General features: G+C 47.5%; 1 protein-coding gene across 5 annotated transcripts in view; it reads left to right on the forward strand.

Moving 5' to 3' along the window:
• LOC141065419 (uncharacterized) overlaps positions 1-26,864 on the forward strand; it is a 71,515-nt gene that overhangs the window by 8,586 nt on the left and 36,065 nt on the right. For 2 of the 5 annotated variants that reach the window (XM_073557900.1, XM_073557904.1), the window contains exons 2-3: positions 11,708-11,860; positions 16,489-16,665. The exons of 1 other annotated variant lie outside the window; for it this stretch is intronic. In XM_073557900.1, the coding sequence (XP_073414001.1) occupies positions 11,708-11,860; positions 16,489-16,665 (330 nt within the window). The remainder of the gene's footprint in view (positions 1-11,707; positions 11,861-16,488; positions 16,666-26,864) is intronic. 2 more of the 5 variants (XM_073557902.1, XM_073557901.1) reach the window with 2 other exon arrangements.

Raw genomic sequence — 26,864 nt, forward strand, 5'->3', positions numbered from 1 at the left:
CTGTACCTTCTGCTCAGTGGAACAGTAGCTGTGGTTGACATCTGTGCTGGATGCTTTCTTGTTGTAGTAGCGAAGCTCGGGGTTGGATTGCTGGTAATCGGCACAGGCTGGTCGATGTAGTGCATCAGGGCTGCCGTCCATGCTGGAATGTTGATGGACGTACTCTGTGACGTGCTGCGCTGAATCTTGCTGCTCTAGATCTGTTCTGAGAATGTTGCTGTGTCTCTCATAATCAGGATCCTTCAAATACTCTGCTTTAGCTATTGCAGCTGCTGTCTCTGTCTGTCACAAGTCTTTCTAGAGACGCTCGCAGGCGCGCACTCGCCGCCTCTTGCTCTGCCTGCAAACGTGCCGTTTCGGCTTGCAGTTTCTGCATATTGGTCTGATTGTAGACGGACCTTTTGCTGCTTCGTGCTTTGCTTGTCTAGTCTTTATATGCATCTCTTGTTTGGCGAAGGAGGACCTTGCTTTGGCCGCTTCAGCTTTGGCATGAGCGACAGCAGCAAGCTCTGCTATTGATGACTTGTTAGATCTTGCTCGTGACCTCGTTTTGAGTGAGAATGTGTTGCTTCGAGACATTGTGCACTTAGCTGCGTACTGCTGAGTATTTTGGCGGGAAACTGAGTCTATGCGTGGGCGGGCTTCCGTGTGGCGGGAATATCGTAGCATTTGTTGACGGGCTGCACTCTCGTTCTGCGGCTGCTGTGATACGCTTATGCGGAGCATATGGGTGTTAGCACCGTCCGGTACAGCCTGTGACCGGCTATCAGTTTCACTGAAGACAGCTAATCTGTTCTTACTGGGGCCTGGACTCGTGTTCCCTGCGGCTGTATGGCAGCTGCTGTGATACCCGTATGCGGTGCAGTCTGGGTGGTAGCGGTCCTGTACAGTCTGTGCAACCACCGCCTGCGACCGGCGTCCCGATTTTACTGTTCTGCTTTCCTCCACGTACGATGCTGTGTGGATTTCAGCATACAGTTTAACCCTTGTCCACTTCCCCAGTAAACAGACTGTATGGATTCTCTATATTTATTGAGGTGATGATATGAACTTGATCTATGTGAGCGATAACGGTAAAATCTACAAAGAATGAACAGTGTATCAGTACTGGCATGATACAGGGTGCAATTAACATCAGTCACTGGGACATTACAGAAGCTGGCCAGTAACAGCATAACACAGACATGCAGTTATCGTGGCTTTCTAGGGCAAAGTTCTAGCAGCTAGCACTGTTCTACTCGCTACAGAAATGCACCTATCTGTATGCAGTGCAAAGAGCATTATGACTAAACTGGAAGCTACAGAGCCCAATATGACTTCACAATATACTGCATGATGGCTCGCATATACAGACTCTAAGGGCATGTGCAAACGTTGCAGATTCTGTGCAGAAAATTCTGCAAATCTGCATCTCTTGGCAGAAAACGCAGGTAAAAATCTGTGCTTTATTTTGGTGGATTTGTTGCGGATTGGCATGCGCTTTTACCCCTGCAGATTTCATTAATTCAATGGGTGTAAAACGCATGCGGATCCGCAAAAAGAATTGACATGCTGCGGCAAATAAACCACTGCAGATTCCGTGCGGAATTTTCCGCAGCATGTGCACAGCATTTTTTTTTTTTTCTCATTGAATAACATTGGTTGGTCACACACTTGCGGATCTGCAGCAAATCTGCAACGTGTGCACATACGCTAACACAAACCAATAACTGCATTATAACTCTCACCAGGATCCGCTGGACATGATAATGATATAATAATCTGTATATAGCGCCAACATATTCCGCAGCGCTTTACAGTTTAACAGTTTCAAAACACAAGTCATAAGTAACAACGCTAACAATACAATAATTGAAGCAAAATAAGACGAAATAAGACGACCCTGCTCGTGAGAGCGTACAATCTACAATGAGGTGGGGGAGATACAGAGTACAGGGGTGTATTTACAATGGTGTGTTTACAATGAAGGTCCGGCCATCTTGCGGGAGTGAGGGATGGAGATAGTGAATGGGCTACACACACTTCCACATAGAATGACTTTGATTAATGAACGTGATGGGCCGCTCTGAACAAATGTGTTTTGAGGGAGCGCCTGAAACTATGCAAATTGTGGATAGTCCTAATTTCTTGGGGTAGAGCATTCCAGAGGGTTGGCGCAGCGTGGGAGAAGTCTTGGCGTCGGGAGTGAGAGGTACGGATTAGTGCAGAGGTTAGTTGAGTCGTTTGCAGAGCGCAGCGGTCAGTTAGGCCGATAGACAGAAATGAGAGAAGAGATGTAGGGGGGTGCTGCAATGTGGAGAGCTTTGTGGGTGAGAACAAGTACTGTGAATTGGATCCTATAATGAATGGGCAGCCAATGTAAGGACTGGCGAAGAGCGGACGTGTCCGAGTACCGATTAGCCAGATAGATGACCCTGGCTGCTGCATTAAGTATGGACTGGAGAGGGGATAGTCGCGTAACGGGGAGGACAATTAATAGAGCGTTGCAGTAATCCAGGCGGGAGTGGATCAATGCTACAGGGAGGGTTTTTGTTTCCATGGTGAGAAAAGGGTGGATTTTAGAGATGTTCTTTAGGTGTAAGCGGCAAGAGTGGGAAAGAGATTGTATATGGGATGTGAAGGAGAGATTGGTGTCAAACATAACACCCAGACAGTGTGCCTGCTGCCGGGGAGTTATTGTGGTGCCACCCATGGAGAGGGAAATGTCAGATTTAGGGAGGTTGGTAGATGGCGGGAGCAGAAGTTCAGTTTTGGAGGGGTTGAGTTTCAGATAGAGAGCGGACATGATGGAGACTGCGGACAGACAGTCACTGGCGTTCTGTAGTACAGCGGGGGTAAGGTCGGGGGAAGACGTGTATAGTTGTGTGTCATCAGCATAAAGATGGTACTGAAAGCCAAATCTGCTGATGGTCTGTCCAATTGGGGCCATGTAGAGAGAGAAGAGAAGGGGGCCAAGGACTGAGCCCTGAGGTACCCCGACAGCGAGAGGAGATGATGTGGAGCCAGAGAACAAAACACTGAAGGAGCGGTCAGAGAGATAGGAAGAGAACCAGAAGAGGGCGGTGTCCTTTAATGCCTAGTGACAGGAGCCTAGAGAGTAAGGAGATGGTGGTCAACAGTGTCAAAAGCTGCAGATAGGTCGAGAAGAATGAGCAGAGAGTGGTCACCGTTGCATTTTGCTGTCAGAAGGTCATTGGTCACTTTGAGTGCAGTTTCAGTCAAATTTAGGGGGCGGAAGCCGGACTGTGAAGGGTCTGAAGGGAGTGAGTGGAGAAGTAACAGGTAAGGCGGGAGTAAACTAGGTGCTCCAAAAGTTTAGAGATGAAGGGGAGATTGGAGACTGGTCTGTAATTGTTTGTGCAGGATGGGTTGAGAGCGGGTTTCTTTAGTAATGGAGTAACGATGGCGTGTTTGAAGGAGGATGGGAAAATGCCCGAGGAGAGGGAGAGATTAAAGAGTGCAGTTAGGTGACTTGTGACGACTGGACAGAGACTGGAGGAGATGTGAGGGAATGGGGTCGGTAGTGCATGTGGTCGGACAAGAGGGAGAGGAGTCTGGAGACTTCTTCTGTGATGGGATTAAATGTGGAAAGTGAGCCACGGGAGATGCAGGAAGGGATGGGAGTCACAGCACTTGGTGGTTGAGAGCAGATTTCCTAACGGATATTATCTACCGTATTTTCCGCTTTGAAAGACGCACTTTTTTTCCCCAAAACTTGGGGGGGAAAATGGGGGTGCGTCTTACAGAGGATATACATTACCTGGTGTAGGCCGCAGGGGTGTCCGGCTGTCCGTCGGCGCTGTGGGTGTCTCCGGGTGCCCAGCGGTGTCTCCGGTTCCAATCCCGGGGCTCTGGCGACATTTTGCGACATGTCAGAGCCCCGGGGCTCCCTCTCGGTTCCCTCTGTTTTGGCTCCGGCAATATGGCAGTCGCCGGGGGCAGCGCATGCGCTGATGGTGATCTCGGGACAGATCTCGCTGAAATCTCATCTCTCATCAGCGCATGCGCTGCGGCCGCCATATTGCCAGAGCCCAAAACAGAGGGAACCGAGAGGGAGCCCCGGGGCTCTGACCTGTCGCAAAATGTCGCCAGAGCCCTGGGATTGGAACCGGAGACACGGCTGGGCACCCGGAGACACCCACTGTGCCGACGGACACCCGGTAAATGTGGGCAGAGCCTCTGGCAGCAGCATGAGCCTCCCCCCTGGCAGCAGCATGAGCGCCCCCCTGGTAGCAGCACGAGCCCCCCTGGCAGCGTGCTGCACATCGGAGCACCCTCTCATCCCTTCCTGCGGCCTGCAGTATCACCCCACTCCTTCCTCCTCCACCAGCAACCCTGGGACCCCACTTCACCGCAGACACCACCCCCGGTAAGCAATAAGACACCTGGATTATGAGGCACCACCATTTTATTAAAAAAAACGTTTTTTCCCTCAAAATTTGTGGTGTGTCTTATAATCCGGAGCGTCTTATAAAGCAAAAAATACGGTATTTTTTCTATAAAGTGGGAGGCCAGGTCATCAGCACAAATGTCTGCGATAGGGGCTAGTGCATTCGGCCTGAGGAGGGAGTGAAAGATGTAAAAAAAAAAAAAGTTTCTTGGGGTTGTTGGCTAGTGAGGAGATCAGGGTGGTGAAGTAGGTCTGTTTGGCAAGGTGAAGGGTAGAGTTATAGGTTCTTAACATAAATTTGAAGTGGATGAAGTCTTCTGGTGTGCGGGTTTTTCTCCATAGGCGTTCAGCACTCCTAGAGCATCGCTGGAGAAGTTTAGTTTGTGATGTGAGCCAGGGCTGCTTTACTCTGTGCTTGGAGGTTTTGAGGGTGAGGGGTGCTACCTGGTCAAAGGTGCTTCTAAGAGTGTCATTGTAGTGATGAACAGCCAGATTAGGACAGGAAAAAGAGGAGATTGGGGACAGTGATGAGTGTGGGGAATCTGAAAGTGCCTGAGGGTTAATGGCTTGTAGATTTCTGACTGTGTGGTAGGTAGTAGTGAGCTGGGGTGGGCGAGGATTTGTGAGCGTGAAGGAGAGAATGTTGTTGTCAGAGAGTGGAAGCGGTGAGTTATTTAGGTGGGAGATTGAGCAGAGCCGGACAAAGACCAGATTAATGGTGTTACCGTCCTTGTGTGTCTCAGAGGCTGAAAGCTGTGCGAGGCCTAGAGAAGTGGTTAGTGATAGAAGCTGGGATGCAGATGTGGAAGTAGGGCTGTTAATGGGGATGTTGAAGTCTCCCAGGATAAGGGTTGGAAGCTCTGAGGACATGAAGTGCGGCAGCCAGGCTGAAAAGTGGTCAAGGAAGTGGGTGGGTGAGCCTGGGGGCCGATATATGACCGCTACCCTGAGGGAGAGGGGACGAAAGAGTCTGATGGTGTGGACCTCAAAAGAAGGGAATATGAGTGATGGAACTGGGGGAATGACCTAGAAAGTGCATTGTGGGGACAGGAGTATGCCGACTCCACCACCATGAGGAGTGATTGTAGGGAAGAGAGAGCAAGAAACGCAGGTATCGCTCAGAAAGCCCGGGGAAAAACGTCTGCAGATCATCTTCTGCTTGGGAAGCTAAGGGGGCAGTTCTAATCAGAACTCACTACTTCTTAAAGGAGAAATACTCATGTATACAGAAACAGGGTAAATGGGTACCTAATGACCTCTATGGGTTGTAACTGGTATTACGCTAGGAGTATTTATCTTCCTGCTCATAAATGGGCAGAACAACCCCCTTATGTGTAAGGTCAGTAAGTGGTTTAGCAAACTGTGAAAACCCCTTGATACATTTTCTATAGTAGTTGGCAAATCCCAGAAAACACTGCAAAACCTTAAGATCACCAGGTTGAACCCAATCAATTATGGCCTGCACCTTTCCAGAGTCCATCTTAAATAAACCCTTCTGCTGACAAAATAAACCCCAAAAAAGAAATCTCTTGAACAGAAAAAAACACATTTCTTTAATTTAGCAAACAGAGTTCTCCCTCAGTCTCTAACACCACACGGACATGTTCCTGGTGACACAAGGAAAGACTAGAAGCAATGGGATGAAACTGAATGGGAGGAGACACAGATTAGATATTGGGAAAAACTTTTTGACAGTGATCGAGTGGAACAGGCTGCCACGAGGGGTGGTGAGTTCTCCTTCAATAGAAGTCTTCAAACAGAGGCTGGACAGACATCTGTCAGGGATGATTTAGCGAATCCTGCTTTGAGCAGGGGGTTGGACCAGATGGCCCAGGAGCTCCCTTCCAACTCTACCATTCTATGATTCTAAGTCCAGCGAGAAAATTAGAATGTCGTCGAGGTACAGTGCCTTGCGAATGTATTTGGCTCCCTGGAACTTTTCAACCTTTTCCCACATATCACGCTTCAAACATAAAGATACCAAATGTACATTTTTGGTGACAACAAGTGGGACTCAATTGTGAAGTTGAACAGAATTTATTAGTTATTTCAAATTTTTGTGGAAATTCAAAAACTGGAAAGTGGGGCGTGCAATATTATTCAGCCCCTTTACTTTCAGTGCAGCAAACTCACTTCAGAAGTTCCTTGTGGATCCCTGAATGATCCAATGTCGTCCTAAATGACTAATGATGATAAATTATAATCCACCTGTGTGTAATCGAGTCTCCGTATAAATGCACCTGCTCTGTGATAGTCTCAGGGATCTGTTTGATGCACAGAGAGCATCATGAAGACCAAGGAACACAACAGGCAGGTCCGTGATACTGTTGTGGAGAAGTGTGTCCCACTTGTTGTTGATTCTTCACCAAAAATTTACATTTGGTATCTCTGTTTTGAAGCCTGATATGTGGGAAAAGGTTGAAAAGTTCCAGGGAGCCGATTACTTTCGCAAGGCACTGTAAATTACAACAAATCTTCCAATGCAATCAAAGAAAATATCATTCATGAAATTTTGAAACACAGCAGGTGCATTAGATAATCCGAAAGGCATGACAAGGTTTTCAAACAGACCCTCAGATGTTAAAAACGCTGTTTTCCACTCGTCACCCTTCCGGATGCGTATGAAGTTGTAAGCCCCTCTAAGGCCGGTTTCACATTTGCGCTTTATGGCGCTGTGACGGCCTGCGCACGGCCGCCGCTAAGCCCCGCCACCTGCCGGCTCCCTGCTCGCCCCATCCGGTCATCGCCGCCTACTAGCGCACAGGGACGCTTGCGATCTTCGCACCGTATCTTTAGCATAGGGTGTGCAGATCGTGCGCTAGCAGGATTTTGCCGTGCGCTGCGCACTTTTGAAGGTGCGCCGAACGCATCATGTTGCATTTCGGCACGCACGGCGCACCTTCAATAGTGCGCAGCGCACGGCAAAATCCTGCTAGCGCATGGCCAGCGCACGATCTGCGCACCCTATGCTAAAGATAAGGTGCGCAGATCGCAAGCGTCCATGTGCGCTAGTAGGCGGCGATGAGCGGATGGGGCGGGCATTGGGCGGGGCTTAGCGGCGGCCGTCGCAGCGCCATAAAGCGCAAATGTGAAACCGGCCTAAGATCAAGTTAGAAAACACCCAGGCCCCCAGAAGCTGATTATATAGGTCCGGGATGAGTGGAAGTGGATAGGTATTCTTAACCGTGATCTTGTTTGTCCTTGCCTTGATGTCCAAGAACTAGAGAACCCCATCTTTTTAACAAAGAAAAATCCGGCAGCTATAGGGGAGGAGGAAGGACCGATTTGACCCTTCCGTAAACTTTTGTTAACATTCTTTCATGGCGGCTCGTTCAGGCCCCGACAAATTGTAAAGGTGAGTTTTGGCAATTTGGTATTAGGAATAAGGTCAATAGCACAATCGTAGGGCCGATGAGGAGATAATATCTCCGCCTCTTTTTCTGAGAACACATCTCCAAAGTCCTTCAGGTACCCCGGAAGACCCTCCAGACTATCGGAGCATATATGTACATCTTTTAGAAATTTTTGGAACAGTTGGTGCCCCATTTCACAATCTCCTTCAGACACCAATCAATAACTGGATTGTGAATCTGCAACCATGGAAACCCCAGCACCAATCCAGCAGGTAAATTATCCAACACAAAACAGGAGATTCAGAGTGGAGAGCTCCCACTTGGAGAGTGAAATCCACCGTTGCTCTCTCGACGACATTGTGAGCTAACTGTGTCTTTTCAAGGGTGATGATTTGAATGGGTCTTTCTAAACTAACTGTCCCTAACCCTAAGTTCAGAACCAGTCCCGAATCAATAAAGTTAGCAACAGACCCACAGTCAAACGCCAAAGTTGATAACTCCTGGTTCTCAAAGGAAATCATCGTATTTACCAGAGGAAGAAAAAGGTACCTGAGAGTCAGGGTGACCTCCTCTGTCGTCACCCAGACTCCGATGTTCTCCCAATTGGTTTGGTGGCTTGAGGACGAGTTGGGCAATTCTAAAGAAAATGTCCAGAGAGACCACAGTAGAGACAGAGTTCGAGATCCCGTCTCCGTCTTCTCGCTGCAACACAAAGTGGCAACTCTTACCTCGGCTAAATGGATCTGCTCCAGTGAAGTATAACATGCGGCCTGCTGTTCACCATGTCTCTCACGGATTCTGCGGTCCATTCGTATGGCTTGAGTCATGGCCTCCATCAGAGAACAAGGGGTGTCATGGAGGACCAGAGCATCCTTGAGTGTCTCGGAAAGGCCTCTTTGGAACTGGCATCTGAGAGCAGCATCATTACATAAAACCTTGGTGGACCACTGCCGGAACTCAGTACAGTAGTTCTCAGCTGTGCGGCCCCCCTGTGCCAGGTTCATGATCATAGCCTCCGCAACCTGGATTCTGTTGGCTTTGTCATATATCAGACCTAAACGGTCAAAAAAGGTATCAAAGGAAAACCGTTGTGGGGCTTGTTGGGACAAAGAAAATGCCCAGGTCTGAAGACCCACTCGTAGTATGGACATGATTATTCCCACTCGCTGGAACTCCTTCCCTGATGACCGGGGGCGCAGGGTAAAAAATAACTTGCAGCTCTCCTAAACTGGTCTTTCTCTCCCAAAAATTTATCAGGGAGCGATATGACGGGTTCGGGAGAGATCAACTGTACATTATTATTTATTTCTATAGCACCATTGGTTCCATGGTGCTGTATATGAGAAGGCGGTTACATACAAATTACAGATATCACTTACAGTAAACAATCACAGACTGATATAGAGGGGAGAGGACCCTGCCCTTTTGGGCTTACATTATACAGGATGGTGGACTGTACAGTCATGGCCAAAAGTTTTGAGAATGACACAAATATTATATTTTCACATGATCGGCTGGCCTCTGGTTTTTGTGTGTTTGTCAGATGTTTTTATCACATACAGAAATATAATTGCAACAATATTATGAGTAACAAAAGGTTATATTGACAGTTAGAATGAGTTAATGCAGCAAGTCAATATTTGCAGTGTTGACCCTTCTTCTTCAGGACCTCAGCAATTCTCCCTGGCATGCTCTCAATCAACTTCTGGATCAAATCCTGACTGATAGCAGTCCATTCTTGCAAAATCAACGCTTTTATTTTGTCTGAATTTGAAGGTTTTTGTTTGTCCGCCCGTCTCTTGATGATTGACCACAAGTTCTCAATGGGATTAAGATCTGGGGAGTTTCCAGGCCATGGTCCCAAAATCTCTGTTTTGTTCCCTGAGCCATTTAGTTATCACCTTTGCTTTATGGCAAGTTGCTCCATCATGTTGAAAAAGGCATTGTTGATCGCCAAACTGCTCTTGGACGGTTGGGAGAAATTGCTCTCGGAGGACATTCTGGTACCATTCTTTTAGGCAAGACTGAGAGAGAGCCCATTCCCTTGGCTGAGAAGCAACCCCACACATGAATGGTTTCAGGATGCTTGACAGTTGGCATGAGACAAGACTGGTGGTAGCGCTCATCTCGTCTTCTCCGAATAAGCCGTTTTCCAGATGTCCCAAACAATCGAAAAGGGGATTCATCAGAGAAAATGACTTTACCCCAGTCCTCAGCAGTCCACTCCCTGTACCTCTTGCAGAATATCAGTCTGTCCATGATGTTTTTTCTGGAGAGAAGTGGCTTCTTTGCTGCCCTCCTTGAGACCAGGCCTTGCTCCAAGAGTCTCCGCCTCACAGTGCGTGCAGATGCACTCACACCTGCCTGCTGCCATTCCTGAGCAAGCTCTGCACTGCTGGTAGCCCGATCCCGCAGCTGAAACACTTTTAAGAGACGGTCCTGGCGCTTGCTGGTCTTTCTTGGGCGCCCTGGAGCCTTTTTGGCAACAAGGGAACCTCTCTTCTTGAAGTTCTTGATGATGCGATAGATTGTTGACTGAGGTGCTATCTTTCTAGCTGCGATAGTCTTCCCTGTTAGGCCATTTTTGTGCAGTGCAATGATGACTGCACGTGTTTCTTTAGAGATAACCATGGTTAACAGAAGAGAAACAATGCTGCCAAGCACCAGCCTCCTTTTAAAGTGTCCAGTGGTGTCATTCTTACTTAATCATGACAGATTGATCTCCAGCCCTGTCCTCATCAACACCCACACCTGTGTTAATGGAGCAATCACTGAAACGATGTTAGCTGGTCCTTTTAAGGCAGGGCTGCAATGATGTTGAAATGTGTTTTGGGGGATAAAGTTCATTTTCTAGGCAAATATTGACTTTGCAAGTAATTGCTGTTAAGCTGATCACTCTTTATAACATTCTGGAGTATATGCAAATTGCCATTAGAAAAAATGAAGCAGTAGACTCTGTAAAAAATTAATATTTGTGTCATTCTCAAAACTTTTGGCCATGACTGTAGGTTGGGGGGTTGCAGCAGCTCCAGTGATGGTGTGGCAGTAGCTCCAGTAGTGGTGAGAAGGCAGCGGGGATCATTGCAGGCTGTAGGCTTTCCTGAAGAGATGGGTTTTCAGGTTCCGTCTGAAGGATCCGAGTGTGGTTGATAGTCGGACATGTTGGGGCAAAGAATTTCAGAGGATGGGAGATATTCTGGAGAAGTCTTGGAGGCGATTGGGTGAGGAGCAAATAAGTGTGGAGGAGAGAAGGAGGTACACCAGAGGGTACTGACGTCACAGCCACTGCAGGCAATGGGGGCCTATGGGAGGTCTTCATCAACTTTTTTTTATCTGACCCTGCAACTGATATTGCGATGACTCCAGACGCTGGCAATCCTTTGACCATCTCTGACCAGGTCGCACAGATGCGGTGTAGAGCCGGCTGTGTGCCGGGCATGTTCCCAGCCAGTGCTTGGTATAGTGAGTGGTGAGTGAAGCCGCTCCGTGCACGCACCTGCGACTGAGAGTTGGAAATCTCCGGGGACAAAATAGGTTAATTTACTTTCAGTAAAGCAACCGAGCAGCAATGTCCACTTATTCACCTGCAGATCACCCCTGAAGTGGCAGAAATGGCGTTCTCCAAGTGGACATGTTCTCTAGAGGCAAAGACTGAGGGATGTGAGGAAGCCGAGCTGATACAGGGAGAGACTTTACTAGTTACACAGATATGGATTCTGCTATGTGCCATCCTATTAGAGGCCACTAAACTTCTACACGGGCCTCTGATATTCATGAAGGCCATAAGGAACCGAGGCTTCAGATGTCTTCATAGGATGTTGGAAAGCGCAAGCCTGGTCCTAGCAGGTGGAAAGTCTCACCTGATGGACAGGTGTAAAATACCTATTAATAATATGTAAATGTCACTGTGCAATGAGATCAGATCTGTATGTGACTGTCGGTGATGTCCTTGTATGATTTACAGCCTCCTATCATAAAGACACCGAAGACCCAGATCCCTTCACACCATCCAGATTTCTCCCTGAATGACGAACCAGACATGGACGAAGACGAGAGCAACATTTCCAGAAGAATCATAGACTTCACCTCAGAGATCATCTCCCTGCTGAGTGGAGAGGTAAACTCTTCTATATTTCTATTATTATCTGCTGAGTGGAGAGGTAAACTCTGAACAGGACCCGGAGCGCCAGTCTCCATTGTGATTATCGCTGGACTAACAAACATTACAGATCTCCCATGTGGCTCGGGGGATGGGCCACAGCCAGACATCCCAAGACATCTACAGTCTTTCTAGCATCAGATCTCCAGCTTCAACTGACTGGAATTTGGTAGGGAATACCTTATAGCTTAGGGTCTGTGACCTCACGAAATGGGCGGTCTGATGAGGTCCAACCCCCCTTTCTCTAAGTTATGATTTGGCTACAAAACATAGAATAACTATATCTAAACGAGAAAAGCCCGTACCAACACACATAGGGCATCATTATTTGTGATTTGTCGAATAGAATCCAACAACACCAAGCATGCCATAATTAAGACACTCCATTTGGGAGCAATCCATATCTCAGTTTCTGGAGGGATTAGGATCATGAAAATTAGGGATTGGTAAACTGGTTTTGTTGCTTACGCAGTGATATGATTATTATATCTCTGAGGTGTATGGTTTTTGCAATATGACTTGTTTTAATACTTCCTATATACTTCCAGCCTCGTGGCCAGAACAAAAGAGATCTTTTCCCTTTAGCTGTGCAGGGAGGGGGGGGAGAGGAGGAGAAGGCTTCGAGAGGAAATGCCCGGTATCAGGTTTCAGATGCAGGCAGAGAGCTGTACACAGACACAGCTGCTAAGGGGGGGCAAAAGGTGGGGGCTGCAAAAGGAGGGGGCTGCAAAAGCTGACAGGCTACTTTCTCATAGAATGGAGGATTCTAGAAGATTACAGAAAACATCATACTTTATAGACATTTTACATTAGTCATTATGGTCGCCTCTTCCCTAAATATTAAGAGCAGCACAGACAATATCTCCTGAAATAAAGTCTTTAGTGAAACTGCTCTGAGACATTGAGGCTACAAGGAGACAAAATAGGAACCAAAGCCAGGACACGATTAATGGTGCCCAGTGTCCGGCTTATATCCTGATCCGGCTGCCGGGGATTAGTCAGTGTTTAGACTCGCCGGTCCGCACCTTGTCAGTGATCACAGGACTGTAATTAGCCTGAGAATCATTTTATTCCCTCTTCCGTGTCCACAGCAGTGAAGATGAGGCAGATCGTATCCGCAGATCAGAAATGCTCTTATTACTAGGCACAGGCAGTCTGGAGTGTTGCATCTCCTTAGCTGGGAGGCCAATGTCCTGGAAGCCAGGACAGGCGCTCAGTTCTCTCTATTGCTGCAGTCATATCCAGTTTTGCCTCATAATTTACTCTTTGTGCATTTTTTATATATATTATTATATTGTGTTCGGGAAACAAAAGAGGAAAATAGAGAGATTTGTAATTTTATCCTAGACGTCCACTACAGATGGTGAGGCCCAGACATTATCTTGGTCTATCTGATTGGGCCCATTAGAAGTGTATGGGGAGCCCTGGTGTAAGGCGTACAAGACTTTGTCCAATGATGTTGCTATCTCTGCTTCATCTCTTACCCGATAGATGTAACAGGTAAGGACCTCTCCGGACATGGTGGGAGGAGGAAAACTGATGAAAACACAATTCTATTGGGGTGAAGAAACCACATCCAAAGAACCTCATGCTGAGCAGGGCTGTGGAGTCTGTAAGCCATACCTCCAACTCCGACTCCTCAATTTCCATGACACCAACTCCACCAAAATGGACTCCGAGTCCACAGCCCTGTTGCTGAGCTGGAGATATTTGGAGTGATGTTTTCAACATGTACAGTACATGGCACGCAGAACAACATCTCATCCTGTGCTCGAAAGCTGAGGCAGACCCCACTGCATAAAGAAAGACTGAAATTTGCCAAACATTGTATTAAAAACACTCTTTGTGGGAGAATATTCTATGGACAAATGAAAGCAAACTAGGGCTCTGTCACATGTTTACTGCAACAGAAAGGAGCCAGAAGACCGCAGCGACTGATTTTTCCTACTCCTGCACTGGTTAGACTCGCTTCACCTTCGTATTAAATGGTGTAACTTTCTTTGGGCATTTTAGGAGTTAATCTGCTCAATTGAGAACTCCTGTAAGCTTTCCTGCATTAAGGCTCTCAGCTGTGCACTGATGGCCACTCCCATCTCCTATATAATCTGGATCCTGGCTAGCACTCATTGTCAGAGTTAGCTTATGCTGTATGGCTGCAGGTTATTGGTGGTTAATATTGGAGAAGGCGTTTGGTAGATTTATCTGAGACTGTTGATAGGTTTTGAGTGTGTGATAATTCCCTTTCTCCTACTTTGGTTTAACCCCATCCTCTACTTCCTGATGCATTCCTCTGTTATATGTGTGTGTATGTTTGGTATTTTTCGTTACCCCAATTCGTATTACCTTGTTAGTCTGGTTGGTGTATTACGGTACACTGCTACTCCACTCTTCCTTGTGTGGGGGAAGGGTACAGACTTAGAGTGGTTTCAGGAGCTAAGGCAAGGTACGTGGCCCTGACGTCTTCATCATAAGTAACAGAGTGAGCTAGGGCGCCTGCCATTGTTACAGGGAAGGAGCCATTCGTCCCGGGATACCCAACAACATAGTCGTGACATTTGCTCTGACCAAAACCTTTTTTTTTTTTTTTTTTTTTTAATTTAATCTACTATAGATCCTATCACTTCTCTGACAGCGCAACTGCAGTAGCTCCGCCTGGAGGTGGCAGATCTACGCACTGTCGTTTTACAGCACCCTAACACCTCAGGTGTGGGTACCATGACTCCCAGACAAGCTTTAGTGGAGCCCAAAATCGCTTTGCCTGACAGATCATAATCTCGCTCCATCTTCCAGACCGATACCCATTATTGCTATTGACTCCGCCCCCCTAAGACAGGGTCACTTTACGCAGGTGGTCTGAGACTTGCTAGGGCGCACCTAGCATTAGGCACCAGAAAGGAGACACCCGACAACAGAGTCGTGAGAAGCTCATTGGAAAACAGCGTGAACTTAATAGACCACAAAATGACACCTATAAGGAAATGTGCCCCCAATTGCAGACAGATTATAGAAGTGCCCCCCCCCCCCCCCCCCCAGGGTTATATCTGAAGGTATTGACTGTTGTGTGATAGAGGTCGGCCCTCTCCTGTGGTTCTTGGACTTCCTTGGTTCACTCTTCACAACCCTGTGGTAGATTGGCAGACTCTGGAAGTGGTAAAGTGGAGTTCGTATTGTCAATACTAACTTAGTATTGTTAGTATTCGTCCAGGACCAAGGCCTCGTCCCACATACATTGTTCAAACCGATACCCAGTAATAAGAGGTCACAGATGTTATGGCCCTGTTGTGCAGACTTATGCTAACGTTCCTAATATTATAATTTCCCTTAAACCCTTCTACTGACTTCTGATTTTCTTTGGTTTTGCCCCTGTGGCTTTCTCCCACCTCTGTGACGATCCCGGTGCCAACTCCCTCAACCGACCACTTTCTGCTCCAAGGACACAAGGGGCATTCATTGCTATTTGGGGATAAAATTCTGAAAATCAAAATATTCCCAGTGGCCTGCCAAGCAGTGACTAGTGCCAAGACGGCCATGTAGACCTCACTAAGAAATGCCAGAATTCCATGTACAGTAGTAACACTGGCTGCATATTAGACCCTTCTTCAGGCTTCTGTACATGTCAGACCTAGTGGATATTGTTTGGCTCTGGTTGCCATCGCAGCTCTTTGGCACCTAATGATCATGGTTGTATTTTGCTCCTTGCCTCTCTAATCATCTGGCATCTCTGGACCTAAACTGCAAGGATCTGAGCGACCTCAGTAGGTTCTGTAGTCAAGTATGTGTTTTTATAAAATATTTCCATTCTTTTTAGTTTTTGTTGAAAACTTATGATATCCGAAACTACCTGCTTCATGCCTCTAAACTCAGTGTAAGCAAAACAAAACCCTCCAGTGATCACTTTCCTGGATCCACCCCCTATTCGGAGAGCTCAACCGGCAGAATCCAACTCCACCACAAGTAACAAAGTAATGTCTCCTCACTCCTTCATGTAATTCATATAGACAGGGATAATGTGTTCCTCCCATACAGTCCTGACATAAATATCATATAGTCCTGACCACCCGGACCCTCGAGAAGATCTCTACATCTAATGTTCAGTCGTGTACATTAATCTTCCAAATCGGACGAGACAAACCTGGAGAAGACGTTTTGGCAAAGAACATCTATTATTAGTATAGGTAACAGGATGTCTTTCAGAGGGTTTCCCGTTATTCTCTGAGAAGTTACCAGGTTTTGGTCCTGATTCCACCTTGGCTTCTATATCCAGGGTGGATTCCATAGAAGAGTCTCCGGTATCACCGTCTGGTTGTATCTTTCTATCTTCACCCTCACTGCTGTCTCCAGCACACTGCTGACAGAGCGGCCCAGACAGCACCACCACCAAACCACCGGCAGCAAATTTGTGTTGACTCTCGATCTCCAACTACCAGGGTCCTCGGACCTCCCAAACAGCGAGGAGTAAACCAGGTAGTCGGGGCCACATGAGCTCAACTATTGAGATGGATGATGGGCAGCTGCAGAGACAACACATAAACTGTCTTATGTTTCCTTATGTGTAATATTCATCAGCATCATCTCTCCTTATACAGGATTACACAATAGAGAAGAAGACATCAGGTGACTGTGTGACTCCCATCATCCATCTCCATGTATCCGGAGGAGGGAGCAGTAATGAGAGCCCCATCACAGAAGCCCCACACTCCCCGATGCCTGAGAAGAAGATCCTAGATCTCACCACCGAGATCACAGAGCTGCTGACTGGAGAGGTGACTGCTGGGAGATTATACAGTGTACACTGGGGGATTCTGGGTGATGAGAGGAGACTGCTGGGAGATTATACAGTGTACACTGGAGGATACTGGGTGATGAGAGGAGACTGCTGGGAGATTATACAGTATACACTGGAGGATTCTGGGTGATGAGAGGAGACTGCTGGGAGATTATACAGTATACACTGGAGGATTCTGGGTGATGAGAGGAGACTGCTGGGAGATTATACAGTATACACTGGAGGATTCTGGGTGATGAGAGGAGCCTGCTGGGAGATTATACAGTGTACACTGGAGGATTCTGGGTGATGAGAGGAGACTGCTGGGAGATTATACAGTATACACTGGAGGATTCTGGGTGATGAGAGGAGCCTGCTGGGAGATTATACAGTGTACACTGGAGGATTCTGGGTGATGAGAGGAGACTGCTGGGAGATTATACAGTGTACACTGGAGGATTCTGGGTGATGAGAGGAGCCTGCTGGGAGATTATACAGTGTACACTGGAGGATTCTGGGTGATGAGAGGAGCCTGCTGGGAGATTATACAGTGTACACTGGAGGATTCTGGGTGATGAGAGGAGCCTGCTGGGAGATTATACAGTGTACACTGGAGGATTCTGGGTGATGAGAGGAGCCTGCTGGGAGATTATACAGTGTACACTGGAGGATTCTGGGTGATGAGAGGAGACTGCTGGGAGATTATACAGTGTACACTGGAGGATTCTGGGTGATGAGAGGAGACTGCTGGGAGATTATACAGTATACACTGGAGGATTCTGGGTGATGAGAGGAGACTGCTGGGAGATTATACAGTATACACTGGAGGATTCTGGGTGATGAGAGGAGACTGCTGGGAGATTATACAGTGTACACTGGAGGATTCTGGGGGATGAGAGGAGACTGCTGGGAGATTATACAGTATACACTGGAGGATTCTGGGTGATGAGAGGAGACTGCTGGGAGATTATACAGTATACACTGGAGGATTCTGGGTGATGAGAGGAGACTGCTGGGAGATTATACAGTGTACACTGGAGGATTCTGGGTGATGAGAGGAGACTGCTGGGAGATTATACAGTATACACTGGAGGATTCTGGGTGATGAGAGGAAACTGCTGGGAGATTATACAGTATACACTGGAGGATTCTGAGGGATGAGAGGAGACTGCTGGGAGATTATACAGTATACACTGGAGGATTCTGGGTGATGAGAGGAGACTGCTGGGAGATTATACAGTGTACACTGGAGGATTCTGGGTGATGAGAGGAGACTGCTGGGAGATTATACAGTATACACTGGAGGATTCTGGGTGATGAGAGGAAACTGCTGGGAGATTATACAGTGTACACTGGAGGATTCTGGGTGATGAGAGGAGACTGCTGGGAGATTATACAGTGTACACTGGAGGATTCTGAGGGATGAGAGGAAACTGCTGGGAGATTATACAGTATACACTGGAGGATTCTGGGTGATGAGAGGAAACTGCTGGGAGATTATACAGTGTACACTGGAGGATTCTGGGTGATGAGAGGAGACTGCTGGGAGATTATACAGTATACACTGGAGGATTCTGGGTGATGAGAGGAAACTGCTGGGAGATTATACAGTGTACACTGGAGGATTCTGGGTGATGAGAGGAGACTGCTGGGAGATTATACAGTGTACACTGGAGGATTCTGAGGGATGAGAGGAGACTGCTGGGAGATTATACAGTATACACTGGAGGATTCTGGGTGATGAGAGGAGACTGCTGGGAGATTATACAGTGTACACTGGAGGATTCTGAGGGATGAGAGGAAACTGCTGGGAGATTATACAGTATACACTGGAGGATTCTGGGTGATGAGAGGAAACTGCTGGGAGATTATACAGTGTACACTGGAGGATTCTGAGGGATGAGAGGAGACTGCTGGGAGATTATACAGTATACACTGGAGGATTCTGGGTGATGAGAGGAGACTGCTGGGAGGTTATACAGTATACACTGGAGGATTCTGGGTGATGAGAGGAAACTGCTGGGAGATTATACAGTATACACTGGGGGATTCTGGGTGATGAGAGGAGACTGCTGGGAGATTATACAGTGTACACTGGAGGATTCTGGGTGATGAGAGGAGACTGCTGGGAGATTATACAGTATACACTGGAGGATTCTGGGTGATGAGAGGAGACTGCTGGGAGATTATACAGTGTACACTGGGGGATTCTGGGTGAGGAGAGGAGACTGCTGGGAGATTATACAGTATACACTGGAGGATTCTTGGTGATGAGAGGAGACTGCTGGGAGATTATACAGTATACACTGGAGGATTCTGGGTGATGAGAGGAGACTGCTGGGAGATTATACAGTATACACTGGGGGATTCTGGGTGAGGAGAGGAGACTGCTGGGAGATTATACAGTATATACTGGAGGATTCTGGGGGATGAGAGGAGACTGCTGGGAGATTATACAGTGTACACTGGAGGATTCTTGGTGATGAGAGGAGACTGCTGGGAGATTATACAGTATACACTGGAGGATTCTTGGTGATGAGAGGAGACTGCTGGGAGATTATACAGTATACACTGGGGGATTCTGGGTGAGGAGAGGAGACTGCTGGGAGATTATACAGTATATACTGGAGGATTCTGGGGGATGAGAGGAGACTGCTGGGAGATTATACAGTGTACACTGGAGGATTCTTGGTGATGAGAGGAGACTGCTGGGAGATTATACAGTATACACTGGAGGATTCTTGGTGATGAGAGGAGACTGCTGGGAGATTATACAGTATACACTGGGGGATTCTGGGTGAGGAGAGGAGACTGCTGGGAGATTATACAGTATATACTGGAGGATTCTGGGGGATGAGAGGAGACTGCTGGGAGATTATACAGTGTACACTGGAGGATTCTGGGTGAGGAGAGGAGACTGCTGGGAGATTATACAGTATATACTGGAGGATTCTGGGGGATGAGAGGAGACTGCTGGGAGATTATACAGTATACACTGGAGGATTCTGGGTGATGAGAGGAGACTGCTGGGAGATTATACAGTATACACTGGAGGATTCTTGGTGATGAGAGGAGACTGCTGGGAGATTATACAGTATACACTGGGGGATTCTGGGTGAGGAGAGGAGACTGCTGGGAGATTATACAGTATACACTGGAGGATTCTTGGTGATGAGAGGAGACTGCTGGGAGATTATACAGTATACACTGGGGGATTCTGGGTGAGGAGAGGAGACTGCTGGGAGATTATACAGTATATACTGGAGGATTCTGGGGGATGAGAGGAGACTGCTGGGAGATTATACAGTGTACACTGGAGGATTCTTGGTGATGAGAGGAGACTGCTGGGAGATTATACAGTATACACTGGAGGATTCTGGGTGATGAGGAGACTGCTGGGAGATAATACAGTGTACACTGGAGGATTCTGGATGATGAGAGGAGACTGCTGGGAGATTATACAGTGTACACTGGGGGATTCTGGGTGATGAGAGGAGACTGCTGGGAGATTATACAGTATACACTGGAGGATTGTGTGTGAGGAGAGGAGACTGCTGGGAGATTATACAGTGTACACTGGAGGATTCTGTGTGAGGAGAGGAGACTGCTGGGAGATTATACAGTATACACTGGAGGAATCTGGGTGATGAGAGGAGACTGCTGGGAGATTATACAGTATACACTGGGGGATTCTGGGTGATGAGAGGAGACTGCTGGGAGATTATACAGTGTACACTGGGGGATTCTGGATGATGAGAGGAGACTGCTGGGAGATTATACAGTGTACACTGGGGGATTCTGGGTGATGAGAGGAGACTGCTGGGAGATTATACAGTGTACACTGGGGGATTCTGGATGATGAGAGGAGACTGCTGGGAGATTATACAGTGTACACTGGGGGATTCTGGGTGATGAGAGGAGACTGCTGGGAGATTATACAGTATACACTGGAGGATTCTGTGTGAGGAGAGGAGACTGCTGGGAGATTATACAGTGTACACTGGAGGATTCTGTGTGAGGAGAGGAGACTGCTGGGAGATTATACAGTGTACACTGGTGGATTCTGGGTGATGAGAGGAGACTGCTGGGAGATTATACAGTATACACTGGGGGATTCTGGGTGATGAGAGGAGACTGCTGGGAGATTATACAGTATACACTGGGGGATTCTGGGTGAGGAGAGGAGACTGCTGGGAGATTATACAGTATACACTGGGGGATTCTGGGTGCGGAGTGGAGACTGCTGGGAGGTTATACAGTATACACTGGGGGATTCTGGGTGATGAGAGGAGACTGCTGGGAGATTATACAGTGTACACTGGAGGATTCTGGGTGATGAGAGGAGAGGAGACTGCTGGGAGATTATATAGTATACACTGGAGGATTCTGGGTGAGGAGACTGCTGGGAGATTACACAGTATACACTGGAGGATTCTGGGTGATGAGAGGAGACTGCTGGGAGATAATACAGTGTACACTGGAGGATTCTGGATGATGAGAGGAGACTGCTGGGAGATTATACAGTATACACTGGGGGATTCTGGGTGATGAGAGGAGACTGCTGGGAGATTATACAGTATACACTGGGGGATTCTGGGTGATGAGAGGAAACTGCTGGGAGATAATACAGTGTACACTGGAGGATTCTGGATGATGAGAGGAGACTGCTGGGAGATTATACAGTATACACTGGGGGATTCTGGGTGATGAGAGGAAACTGCTGGGAGATTATACAGTATACACTGGGGGATTCTGGGTGATGAGAGGAGACTGCTGGGAGATTATACAGTATACACTGGGGGATTCTGGGTGATGAGAGGAAACTGCTGGGAGATTATACTGTATACACTGGAGGATTCTAGGTGATGAGAGGAGACTGCTGGGAGATTATACAGTATACACTGGAGGATTCTGGGTGATGAGAGGAGACTGCTGGGAGATTATACAGTGTACACTGGAGGATTCTGGGTGATGAGAGGAGACTGCTGGGAGATTATACAGTGTACACTGGAGGATTCTGGGTGATGAGAGGAGACTGCTGGGAGATTATACAGTATACACTGGAGGATTCTGGGTGATGTGAGGAGATTGCTGGGAGATTATACAGTATACACTGGAGGATTCTGGGTGATGAGAGGAGACTGCTGGGAGATTATACAGTATACACTGGAGGATTCTGGGTGATGAGAGGAGACTGCTGGGAGATTATACAGTATACACTGGAGGATTCTGGGTGATGAGAGGACACTGCTGGGAGATTATGCAGTATACACTGGAGGATTCTGGGTGATGAGAGGAGACTGCTGGGAGATTATGCAGTATACACTGGAGGATTCTGGGTGATGAGAGGAGACTGCTGGGAGATTATGCAGTATACACTGGAGGATTCTGGGTGATGAGAGGAGACTGCTGGGAGATTATACAGTATACACTGGAGGATTCTGGGTGATGAGAGGAGGCTGCTGGGAGATTATACAGTATACACTGGAGGCTTCTGGGTGATGAGAGGAGACTGCTGGGAGATTATACAGTATACACTGGAGGATTCTGGGTGATGAGAGGAGACTGCTGGGAGATTATACAGTGTACACTGGAGGATTCTGGGTGATGGGAAGAGACTGCTGGGAGATTATACAGTATACACTGGAGGATTCTGAGGGATAAGAGGAGACTGCTGGGAGATTATACAGTATACACTGGAGGATTCTGGGTGATGAGAGGAGACTGCTGGGAGATTATACAGTATACACTGGAGGATTCTGGGTGATGAGAGGAGACTGCTGGGAGATTATACAATGTACACTGGAGGATTCTGAGGGATAAGAGGAGACTGCTGGGAGATTATACAGTATTCACTGGAGGATTCTGGGTGATGAGAGGAGACTGCTGGGAAATTATACAGTATACACTGGAGGATTCTGGGTGATGAGAGGAGACTGCTGGGAGATTATACAGTATACACTGGAGGATTCTGGTGATGAGAGGTGACTGCTGGGAGATTATACAGAGTACACTGGAGGATTCTGGGTGATGAGAGGAGACTGCTGGGAGATTATACAGTATACACTGGGGGATTCTGGTGATGAGAGGTGACTGCTGGGAGATTATACATTGTACACTGGAGGATTCTGGGTGATGAGAGGAGACTGCTGGGAGATTATACAGAGTACACTGGAGGATTCTGGGTGATGAGGAGAGACTGCTGGGAGATTATACAGTGTACACTGGAGGATTCTGGGTGATGAGAGGAGACTGCTGGGAGATTATACAGTATACACTGGAGGATTCTGGGTGATGAGAGGAGACTGCTGGGAGATTATACAGTATACACTGGAGGATTCTGGGTGATGAGAGGAGACTGCTGGGAGATTATACAGTATACACTGGAGGATTCTGGGTGATGAGAGGAGGCTGCTGGGAGATTATTCAGTATACACTGGGGGATTCTGGGTGATGAGAGGAGACTGCTGGGAGATTATACAGAGTACACTGGAGGATTCTGGGTGATGAGGAGAGACTGCTGGGAGATTATACAGTGTACACTGGAGGATTCTGGGTGATGAGAGGAGACTGCTGGGAGATTATACAGTATACACTGGAGGATTCTGGGTGATGAGAGGAGACTGCTGGGAGATTATACAGTATACACTGGAGGATTCTGGGTGATGAGAGGAGACTGCTGGGAGATTATTCAGTATACACTGGGGGATTCTGGGTGATGAGAGGAGACTGCTGGGAGATTATACAGAATACACTGGAGGATTCTGGGTGATGAGAGGAGACTGCTGGGAGATTATACAGTATACACTGTAGGTTTCTGGGTGATGAGAGGAGACTGCTGGGAGATTATACAGTATACACTGGAGGATTCTGGGTGATGGGAGGAGACTATTGTGAGATTATACAGTATACACTGGGGGATTCTGGGTGATGAGAGGAGACTGCTGGGAGATTATACAGTATACACTGGAGGATACTGGGTGATGAGAGGAGACTGCTGGGAGATTATACAGTATACACTGTAGGTTTCTGGGTGAGGAGAGGAGACTGCTGGGAGATTATACAGTATACACTGTAGGTTTCTGGGTGAGGAGAGGAGACTGCTGGGAGATTATACAGTATACACTGGAGGATACTGGGTGATGAGAGGAGACTGCTGGGAGATTATACAGTATACACTGTAGGTTTCTGGGTGAGGAGAGGAGACTGCTGGGAGATTATACAGTATACACTGGAGGATACTGGGTGATGAGAGGAGACTGCTGGGAGATTATACAGTGTACACTGGAGGATTCTGGGTGATGAGAGGAGACTGCTGGGAGATTATACAGTATACACTGTAGGTTTCTGGGTGAGGAGAGGAGACTGCTGGGAGATTATACAGTATACACTGGAGGATACTGGGTGATGAGAGGAGACTGCTGGGAGATTATACAGTGTACACTGGAGGATACTGGGTGATGAGAGGAGACTGCTGGGAGATTATACAGTATACACTGGAGGATTCTGGGTGATGAGAGGAGACTGCTGGGAGATTATACAGTGTACACTGGAGGATTCTGGATGATGAGAGGAGACTGCTGGGAGATTATACATTGTACACTGGAGGATTCTGGGTGATGAGAGGAGACTGCTGGGAGATTATACAGTATACACTGGAGGATTCTGGGTGATGAGAGGAGACTGCTGGGAGATTATACAGTATACACTGGGGGATTCTGGTGATGAGAGGAGAGGAGACTGGGAGATTATACAGTGTACACTGGAGGATTCTGGGTGATGAGAGGAGACTGCTGGGAGATTATACAGTGTACACTGGAGGATTCTGGGTGATGAGAGGAGACTGCTGGGAGATTATACAGTGTACACTGGAGGATTCTGGGTGATGAGAGGAGACTGCTGGGAGATTATACAGTGTACACTGGAGGATTCTGGGTGATGAGAGGAGACTGCTGGGAGATTATACAGTGTACACTGGAGGATTCTGGGTGATGAGAGGAGACTGCTGGGAGATTATACAATGTACACTGTAGGATTCTGGGTGATGCGAGGAGACTGCTGGGAGATTATACAGTATACACTGGAGGATTCTGGGTCATGAGAGGAGACTGCTGGGAGATTATACATTATACACTGGAGGATTCTGGGTGATGAGAGGAGACTGCTGGGAGATTATTCAGTATACACTGGAGGATTCTGGGTGATGAGAGGAGACTGCTGGGAGATTATACAGTGTACACTGGAGGATTCTGGGTGATGAGAGGAGACTGCTGGGAGATTATACAGTATACACTGGAGGATTCTGGGTGATGATTGGAGACTTCTGGGAGTTTATACAGTATACACTGGAGGATTCTGGGTGATGAGAGGAGACTGCTGGGAGATTATACAGTATACACTGGAGGATTCTGGGTGATGAGAGGAGACTGCTGGGAGTTTATACAGTATACACTGGAGGATTCTGGGTGAGGAGAGGAGACTGCTGGGAGATTATACAGTATACACTGGAGGATTCTGGGTGAGGAGAGGAGACTGCTGGGAGATTATACAGTATACACTGGAGGATTCTGGGTGAGGAGAGGAGACTGCTGGGAGTTTATACAGTATACACTGGAGGATTCTGGGTGATGAGAGGAGACTGCTGGGAGATTATACAGTATACACTGGAGGATTCTGGGTGAGGAGAGGAGACTGCTGGGAGATTATACAGTATACACTGAAGGATTCTGGGTGAGGAGAGGAGACTGCTGGGAGATTATACAGTGTACACTGGAGGATTCTGGGTGAGGAGAGGAGACTGCTGGGAGATTATACAGTGTACACTGGAGAATTCTGGGTGATGAGAGGAGACTGCTGGGAGATTATACAGTATACACTGGAGGATTCTGGGTGAGGAGAGGAGACTGCTGGGAGATTATACAGTATACACTGGAGGATTCTGGGTGAGGAGAGGAGACTGCTGGGAGATTATACAGTATACACTGGAGGATTCTGGGTGAGGAGAGGAGACTGCTGGGAGATTATACAGTATACACTGGAGGATTCTGGGTGAGGAGAGGAGACTGCTGGGAGATTATACAGTATACACTGGAGGATTCTGGGTGATGAGAGGAGACTGCTGTGAGATTATAAAGTATACACTGGAGGATTCTGGGTGAGGAGAGGAGACTGCTGGGAGATTATACAGTGTACACTGGAGGATTCTGGGTGATGAGAAGAGACTGCTGGGAGATTATACAGTATACACTGGAGGATTCTGGGTGATGAGAGTAGACTGCTGGGAGATTATACAGTATACACTGGAGGATTCTGTGTGATGAGAGGAGACTGCTGGGAGTTTATACAGTATACACTGGAGGATTCTGGGTGATGAGAAGAGACTGCTGGGAGATTATACAGTATACACTGGAGGATTCTGGGTGATGAGAGGAGACTGCTGGGAGATTATACAGTATACACTGGAGGATTCTGTGTGATGAGAGGAGACTGCTGGGAGTTTATACAGTATACACTGGAGGATTCTGGGTGATGAGAAGAGACTGCTGGGAGATTATACAGTATACACTGGAGGATTCTGGGTGATGAGAGGAGACTGCTGTGAGATTATACAGTGTACACTGGAGGATTCTGGGTGATGAGAGTAGACTGCTGGGAGATTATACAGTATACACTGGAGGATTCTGGGTGATGAGAGGAGACTGCTGGGAGATTATACAGTATACACTGGAGGATTCTGGGTGATGAGAGGAGACTGCTGGGAGATAATACAGTATACACTGGAGAATTCTGGGTGATGAGAGTAGACTGCTGGGAGATTATACAGTATACACTGGAGGATTCTGGGTGATGAGAGGAGACTGCTGGGAGATTATACAGTATACACTGGAGGATTCTGAGTGATGAGAGGAGACTGCTGGGAGATTATACAGTGTACACTGGAGGATTCTGGTGATGAGAGGAGACAGCTGGGAGATTATACAGTATACACTGGAGGATTCTGGGTGATGATTGGAGACTGCTGGGAGATTATACAGTATACACTGGAGGATTCTGGGTGATGAGAGGAGACTGCTGGGAGATTATACAGTATACACTGGAGGATTCTGGGTGATGAGAGGAGACTGCTGGGAGATTATACAGTATACACTGGAGGATTCTGTGTGATGAGAGGAGACTGCTGGGAGATTATACAGTGTA

The sequence above is a fragment of the Dendrobates tinctorius genome, unplaced genomic scaffold (genome assembly GCF_039654945.1).
Source record: "Dendrobates tinctorius isolate UK_male_01 unplaced genomic scaffold, ASM3965494v1 ptg000251l, whole genome shotgun sequence".
Classification (NCBI taxonomy): Eukaryota; Metazoa; Chordata; class Amphibia; order Anura; family Dendrobatidae; genus Dendrobates; species Dendrobates tinctorius.